At 43.5% G+C, this 8,891-nt stretch overlaps 1 protein-coding gene across 2 annotated transcripts; it reads right to left on the bottom strand.

The window, feature by feature from the left end:
- Nucleotides 1-4,487: 4,487 nt before the first annotated feature.
- Nucleotides 4,488-8,891, bottom strand: LOC135482838 (uncharacterized). Of its 2 annotated transcripts, XM_064763267.1 has the most exons (11): nucleotides 8,755-8,891; nucleotides 8,410-8,467; nucleotides 7,968-8,147; nucleotides 7,265-7,306; nucleotides 6,902-6,967; nucleotides 6,486-6,644; nucleotides 6,111-6,245; nucleotides 5,664-5,807; nucleotides 5,181-5,348; nucleotides 4,834-4,997; nucleotides 4,488-4,596 (listed from the first exon to the last, which is right to left on the bottom strand). In XM_064763267.1, the coding sequence occupies exons 2-11, from the start codon at nucleotides 8,459-8,461 to the stop codon at nucleotides 4,582-4,584; spliced, it is 1,125 nt and encodes a 374-aa protein (XP_064619337.1). In that variant the 5' UTR covers nucleotides 8,462-8,467; nucleotides 8,755-8,891; the 3' UTR covers nucleotides 4,488-4,581. The 2 variants fall into 2 exon arrangements, with proteins under 2 accessions (XP_064619337.1, XP_064619346.1); XM_064763276.1 differs by lacking the exon at nucleotides 7,968-8,147.

Raw genomic sequence — 8,891 nt, forward strand, 5'->3', positions numbered from 1 at the left:
TCTTGTAAGATATTCCAGATCGCGATGTGAACCCACGCCGGAATCTTGTAAGATATTCCAGATCGCGATGTGAACCCACGCCGGAATCTTGTAAGATATTCCAGATCGCGATGTGAACCCACGCCGGAATCTTGTAAGATATTCCAGATCGCGATGTGAACCCACGCCGGAATCTTGTAAGATATTCCAGATCGCGATGTGAACCCACGCCGGAATCTTGTAAGATATTCCAGATCGCGATGTGAACCCACGCCGGAATCTTGTAAGATATTCCAGATCGCGATGTGAACCCACGCCGGAATCTTGTAAGATATTCCAGATCGCGATGTGAACCCACGCCGGAATCTTGTAAGATATTCCAGATCGCGATGTGAACCCACGCCGGAATCTTGTAAGATATTCCAGATCGCGATGTGAACCCACGCCGGAATCTTGTAAGATATTCCAGATCGCGATGTGAACCCACGCCGGAATCTTGTCAGATATTCCAGATCGCGATGTGAACCCACGCCGGAATCTTGTAAGATATTCCAGATCGCGATGTGAACCCACGCCGGAATCTTGTCAGATATTCCAGATCGCGATGTGAACCCACGCCGGAATCTTGTAAGATATTCCAGATCGCGATGTGAACCCACGCCGGAATCTTGTAAGATATTCCAGATCGCGATGTGAACCCACGCCGGAATCTTGTAAGATATTCCAGATCGCGATGTGAACCCACGCCGGAATCTTGTAAGATATTCCAGATCGCGATGTGAACCCACGCCGGAATCTTGTAAGATATTCCAGATCGCGATGTGAACCCACGCCGGAATCTTGTAAGATATTCCAGATCGCGATGTGAACCCACGCCGGAATCTTGTAAGATATTCCAGATCGCGATGTGAACCCACGCCGGAATCTTGTAAGATATTCCAGATCGCGATGTGAACCCACGCCGGAATCTTGTAAGATATTCCAGATCGCGATGTGAACCCACGCCGGAATCTTGTAAGATATTCCAGATCGCGATGTGAACCCACGCCGGAATCTTGTCAGATATTCCAGATCGCGATGTGAACCCACGCCGGAATCTTGTAAGATATTCCAGATCGCGATGTGAACCCACGCCGGAATCTTGTAAGATATTCCAGATCGCGATGTGAACCCACGCCGGAATCTTGTAAGATATTCCAGATCGCGATGTGAACCCACGCCGGAATCTTGTAAGATATTCCAGATCGCGATGTGAACCCACGCCGGAATCTTGTAAGATATTCCAGATCGCGATGTGAACCCACGCCGGAATCTTGTAAGATATTCCAGATCGCGATGTGAACCCACGCCGGAATCTTGTAAGATATTCCAGATCGCGATGTGAACCCACGCCGGAATCTTGTAAGATATTCCAGATCGCGATGTGAACCCACGCCGGAATCTTGTAAGATATTCCAGATCATGATGTGAACCCACGCCGGAATCTTGTAAAGCACACTAAGCCCGATTTATACAAGATCTTGTAAAACGTTAGAAGCCAGACTGGATTCTTACAAGACGTGGCTGAAGGGAATCCATCCCACGATTTGTATGATCTTTCAGTCAAGGCCAGAGTTTCATAAGATCTTGATGGTACTTGTGTAATGATTCTTGGTGTTAAAATATATACCAACCAAGAAAACACTTGGCCATTCTTTCTGCGTTGGCATCCTTATTATTCTTTGCCGCTAGTTACATGTAGCATGCCGATAGCTTTGTTTCGATCAGATCGCTTTTCCATTTCTTTTCTCTGCTGAAATTATGCAGGAATCAGTCGGATCCATCAACTCTAAATATCGTTAAACAGACTAAATTAGACTGCATAACGGACACATATCGGAGTTCTCATTATTTGTTGAACAGGGCACAGTGACGAACAATAGCGAAAGTGGCACGCTTCTCGGCAGTCTCGGCTGAAAATGGCTCTCATTTGGACGCTAAATTAGATATTTAAATGTTCACGGTTTTAATTTTGGACCGGGAGACCACTGCCTGTGACGCACAGGGGCGATGTATGGGGCAATCACGCCGCTATTGTAAGTTTCCCAGGCGGTAATCATGATACCGCGCGAGCTACGGCCAGAAATAGGCTATATCATAACATTAATATTGAAAGGATAAAGGATCAATTTAGCTAAATTCGAGAGAGATTTAATAAATAAGGCGATGCAGTGTATTATTCGTTTGGTGCTATTCATGTGGTCTTAATCTAAAGCTCGATCGTTATGTTGTGTTATTAAGCAGAATAAAAGGCCTTCCGGTTTCATTTAGGCGGGGATCTGAGAGAACTGTAAAAGTAAGCGATGGATTGACTTGTCCACGGGGTGCGCGAGGTGATGGCCAAATAATGGAGTGATGCTGATGGTATAAAGACTGGGGCAGGAAAGAAGAGAGAACTACTGTTTTTGCTGGGTGTAACCGTGATCGATGACAACTTTAGAACGTGTCCGCCCTAGTTCAATGAAGTTGGTATACATATACGTAATAGGTAAAGATCATTGGCTTAAGATTCGATGGACATTCATCCACGACACCGACACATCATTGCTTATTAGTATTTTAACATGGCTGGTTAACGTAAAATCAGCAGGCAGCATTGCTGACGCTACCTTCTCATCTGGCTAATTACCTCCAATGTTCTATTTATCTATTCGAGAATCAACAAGCCCAGCGTAGAGACGTGATGGTACAGAGAAGTAACACGCTATGGGCTCATCTTAAAAATGACCTTCTATACCATGCATTCACTGTAGTGCTCTGTACAACAATGCACACCCGTATCAGCTCAGGTTGTTTTGAAATGTTCTGTGTTGATATGAAAGATCGGTATCTAAGATGGCGAGTTAGATAGGTTGATATGGTAATAATGATCATCGCCGCCAGAGGTTAAGCAAAGATGGCAAATGTTTTTCTTCCAACGAAGCCACTTTGAAAAAGTAGCGTGTAAAGATACTGACTGACTTACCAGGGCGAGTAAATTAATTGCTAATGCTTTGAATGATTGGTTTATAGGTTCCACAGACCATCGATTATCTATCATGTGACCACGCCATCACAAATGATAATTCACCCGACTCGATCTTGTGTTATAAGGGGAAACCCAGAGCTGCCTTTACCCACAGTGGAAAGGTTTTCGGCAATTTCGTATTGATCTACAGCGTTCTGAGTGCAGCTATCCGAACGTTCTTACACCAAAAAACTCTTGCTCACAGCTTAGAACTCTAAAAAAAACGCTAGAAAGAAGTACGGACTAAGGACAGCCACAGACCTGTAGAAATGAAATTTTGAGTGAGAATGAAACTTAGCTTATATTGCTTACTTACCATCCGATACGTTGATGAATGATCACAGTACAGGTCTGACGAAACGGTGTGCAACTTAGCAAGGGCGACCAGACAGATGTAGAGCAGCCAGTGACCGAGTCCGTCTCGGGTCTTACTAACTCAGCCACTAATTAGCTTTATTGACTTATATGTTCTGTTGGCAAATTCACCAAGTGTCACAAAAATAACTAATTTGTTATTCAAATAAGCACGGTGAGCATTTCGAGAACGCCTCCCGATACCCGAGCAATATCCATGTTTATATTCACCCAGATACGCATCTAACATCGGCGTATTATAAATAAAGAGGGAATTCGCAATATCAAAGGAATAGCTATAGGTCAGATCAGACACATAAGAATCTAACTGATAGACTTGTAGATATCATAAGATTCTGACCCCTCATTACAACAGTTCTCTTGGCAAAATGCTGAAAAGGTCAATATTTAAGGTGACGCTTTTGTTGAACGATTTATATTAAACGATGAGATGTATGAGAAATCTGTCCTCCGTAAAGTACCAGGGAAGCCACCTACTAAGCAGAGGAGGAACTATCATGCGTGCACATTATTATAGCGGTTCATAGCGCAGGCGAGCTATTATAGTACTGTCTGCTTCATATTGATATCAACACTTACATCCTCCAAAACTATAACCGTTTTCAATGCGGTTTGCAAAGAGTTGTCAAGAATGTTGTTGTTTGTATGATCATCAGCACTATATTGAAGTGCTTTATTGTCTTCATTGTGTAATCAACTATGTAGGCCTACTCAAGTTTGACAAATATCGTTACCATTGTTGAAGGTAATACTGTTGAAGAGATCGGTAGAAATAACAAAATATTGAACAGCAAATGGTCATATCATCATTGGAGGCGCAGCCCATCGGAGCTGGCTTAACTGACCACACTGCCATCTCGGAAGACCGTGGTAGCTCTTCCATCAACCTGCCCTTGACAGGGATCCAAGTCGGCGATGCTACAACTGCTATCTGCACGGGGAAAGTGGAACGACAGGCTGCCGGAGATTCGTATCATCTTCCATGTGCAGATTCCCATATATTAGTTTTCTGCTTCCAACGATCTATCAATGCTAATGGGTTCTGTTACCATGCAATTACACATCAGAGACGTGAGTACTCGAGGCATAAACGCAGATATACTTTATTTTTTCATTCCGTTTTTGACCTCAAATATTCTTTCAGTAACCAGAAATTCCTCAGCGACAGCGCTGACGCGGAGTTACTCGTTTGACAACTGCAAATAAGAATAAAGACAATGTTTGACAGTGTTATGGTCGACATGAACAGTAATATCTTGGTGTCTAGATCGCCATCAACCTGTCTGATGATAGATATTAACTATAGATTCCAGTAAACGAAACTCTAATGTTTAATTAGTTGCAACCCTATTCTGAACTTCAAATATTTTAGCCGGTTAGCTAGTAGTTTAATGGTGGTTTAACTCTGACACAGTTGTTTAAATGATTCTTACGTCACAGATGCCCTTCTTTTTCGGGTCGTACTTGAACTGTGTCGAACACCAAGCTTCACCATTCTCACTGCCATCCGTAGTGCAGTCGTGGTACAGCATGCCGTTATATTTGAATGGGAGATGACATTTCGTGCTATCCTTGGTGTATCGGTACCGTGGGCTCTCTGAAAGCAGGAAGAAAGCAACATGAACCGACAGAACCTATTGAGTTACCATTGAGAATGTCTGCTGTCCACCGGTGTTTTGTTTGTCACACCCAGAAGCCAGGAACAGATATTTTCATTCCATTGATTCTCATACCTGAGGCCTACACACGCATACACACGACAGAGAATTGGGTTGTTTACCTGTGCAGTATCCCCACTTGCCATCTCGGTCGTAGTTGTCAGTGGTAGCGCACCATTCCTTGTCCCTGCCTTCAAGGATACATTTATTGTTGTATTGACCATTCGCCCAGAACTTGAAAAAGCAGTAGGTTCCGTTGGCGTTACCTCCGATCGTTGGGACCTTTGCACCTGGAATATTATGATACCGATGGCAACAAGTATATACCACAAGTAGAAGACAAAGATGTTGGATGGATGTGTCCTTTCGTTTCTCTTTGCAACCGGCTGAAGACCGTTTGTATTCGCAACCAGCCGCAGAACGGTTGTGTGCATTTGCAGCGAACATCATAGACATCGACTCCACCGGTCTGGGAGCAGAGAGGTCCGGCACGGAGAACATCGATCATGTCGAAAGTAGACCTCTAGATTAAAATATAAACAGTGAGGATCGAACTGGCCCACAATATTTTGTGCTGCCTTTGTTGATGTTCCCGTTGACCTTACCAAAACGCATAAGACTGTCGAGAAACACGATCGATCCCTTCTTTTTGCAGATGCAATGAGACTCGTATACCCCATTGAGGAAGCAGTCAAAGTTACTCGTCATCGGTCCAACACAGCCTCCATCGGCGTTAGGACAGTCTGCAACTAAAAGTTGATACTGGATTGTTAGCGAGTCAATGTGATTTCTAGTTCATATCTATGCAACTGTAACCGTTATTCACGATGTTGAGTATTTGGTCCGTTTCCCGTCTACTCTTCTTGTAAGAAACAGAATACGCATTTGATGAATTCCAATCAGCAGCCAATCGATAATCAACAGGCCATTCCTAACTGCCCCACCATAACCGATACCTTCCCATAGGCCCCTTCAACACGCATGCTTTGCAGAAACTTTGTCATCATAGCGGGGGTGCATGAGGAGGCACAGGACCACTTGGGACTACTTACCGGTACTGATGAATTTGATATTGCTGCGGATTTTATTGTCAGCCTTGGAGCGATTGATTTCACAAGTTCTCTTGTAACATCTGTCATCTCTGAACTCAAATCCAGGAAGGTAACAATCGTTTTTGTACCAACAACCTAGACATGGAACAATGAGAGATAGCCGTTCAGGGACAATCAATTGGAGCCCTACTGATGTAAGGAAGGCCAATGGGGCGATCCAGTTCAAGACAAGCATTTTTCCACCGAATATGTAATGTCGGAAACATACATCACTGAACCATGCACGTGTGTGAATAAACTGCATAAACACCTTTCGATACACGACGTGTCGTTGTGATATTAAACATATATTTTGGAAATGAGGAGGTCGCTTACCATCATATTCACTGATCAGTGCCATATCGAATTGAGCAGTCTCATATACCCTAAGGCAGGTATAGGTCTTGCAGTCCTGGGTCTTGACGGATTTGCCCAAGCCCAGATTTTTATCATCTATAAGACCGAATCCTGGTTCATCTAACGGCAGTGTACAAGCTGGAGAACAAGGTGAAATGGTCAAAGCTTGGATCCAACCGAATATGTTTCATGTAGAAGTCCCAAATCTTTCAAGTCCACCTTCAGATGGCATTCGCTATTCCGCGCCACAATACATTGCATTGCTCCACAAGATGACTTACTCCTTATTTTAATTAAGTTCACAATAGCACCCATCTTTATATTGACGCAATACAAATGTACTACATATGACCAGATCCATGAACAAACATTGCATCATGGAAACTCCTCTTTACCTGCAGTGGCTGCGTTCGATAAACCTTTCGTGTAGGCGTGGACGGCCACCAGTCGTCTTGGGTCGTCTGAAACAGAAAGCAAGGTGTTCTAACATGTGAGGCATCTTTCAACTGTGGAAGATAGTAAAGTATAAAAATAAATGAATGCTGCTGGGACCGGGCATAGGAATAAACTACAACCCATCTACCGTCTTTCTAAAGATCGATGGTTAGGCAGTACAGTAGTATTTTATCGCTCATCATCCGTCATATCAACACATTCCCAACCAATTCCAAGCCATGGAACTTAGGTGTTCTCTCTTTTATGACCGCTAAGTTTTATAATTGAAAGGATTTGGTATACTTATATCTGCTGCAGCTTACCCGTTACGCCTGGTATGTCCACATCCAAAAAGGCAAGTTCCGCTGAAGAAGCAAAGAAGAATCATTTTCGATATGACTGTCGGACTGGTTAAGAAGTCCACCCGGGCCTATGATTATCTTCCGTCATTATATCAGATCATGGTCTTTCTAGCTTAAATTAAACTTAATTTACATATACATGTACGTGATGAAAGGAGGATTGTGAGGTAGGCCTACCACATTCGTATGTCGACGCACTCGGAAACGGAGAGAACGCACGTGCTGATCGTGCACGCGCAACACATTTGGTAGAGAATTGTTATAAACGGCAGACTTGAAGTTGGAGTTAAAGTAAAACTCATTATGGCTTTACTACAAGGAGATGACTGTGGTGTCGAAGTGTGAGAGGTAAAATGGATCACATAAAAGAAATATCAGTGCACTGCCTAATGAAGATAGGTCAAACATTCTCGTTATGAATCGGGTGGAGGACTGTGACATAATAGCGAGTTCTTAAAATAGCGCCTTTCACTGTATCATCTACTGTCTCAAAGCGTTTTACAATCTCAAACATCATTACCCAGGCTATCCAGAAACCTTCCTGGGGAACCAAGAGTAGCCACAATCTAGCGCACGCAAGGACATTTCAGGCCAGTATAGAGTGTTACAAAGTGGCACCGGCCGGCCATCGAACCCGGGAAATATAATTAGAAACTAAGCCTACCTGGAGGTACCGTTGGGGCAACTGTTACAGATGGTTTGGTCAGATATTTCACAAGCTCTGCAATGCCTATAACAATCCCAGCAGCAGGGGATATCAGCCCTGCTATCACCTTAGCCACGGTGGCCTTGTCAACTTTGGCCATGACCTTTTCAGGGTCATCTTTTGCTTCTAGTTCCAAACCTGCAAATACCCAATTGTGATGGAAATCAAATGGGTGTTTTTTGTGGCATGTTTTGTTTGTGTAACACCTTCGTTCACAGCTGAAAGCGCTCAAATCCCAACCTTCCTCACCGCAGTGTCTCTCGTATTGCTTTCATGTGATCCATTTTATGAATGTTTCAGCCACCTTCAGCAACATATTCTGCATCTTTTGTTTGGTAGCCTGGTTTTAGTTACGACCTTTACCGCTTCCTGTTTACCTTTATTAGCAAGATCAACCTACCGTGCGCCAGGCAAACTGTCACCAGCATTACAAAGATCTGAGACGTCTTCATCTCTCGCTGGAGAAGAGAAAACTGACTATTGTTTCGCAAAGGCACTCTTCTATTGCTGGATATTTTTGCTTGTTTTTCTTCCTTAACAATATCTTCCTCTCTTGCTTATTGAAGTCGTTTGCAGCGTGCCAATTTTTCGTCAGTTGATAGGTTTAATCATTAGAGCTGTAGTACTCGAGACTGTTTTCTAGTATCTAACACGTGACTCTTTCCAATGCTTTCCCCTCTATCCTGCAGGATAAGTCATACTCAAATACTCAAAACTAATTAGGACGATGTTGAGGTATACATACATTTTCTAGGTTGTCGTTGGTCCTACTGCTCGGTCGAGTTTCTGTCTGAGAATGGACGGGGACGTGCGCAGGTGGTTTCTGTTATCGTAATATCGACCTTCTACCCACTGAAAACGCCTATGTTTGTACAACAGAAC

Source organism: Lineus longissimus, chromosome 1, assembly GCF_910592395.1.
Source record: "Lineus longissimus chromosome 1, tnLinLong1.2, whole genome shotgun sequence".
NCBI classification, from domain to species: Eukaryota; Metazoa; Nemertea; class Pilidiophora; order Heteronemertea; family Lineidae; genus Lineus; species Lineus longissimus.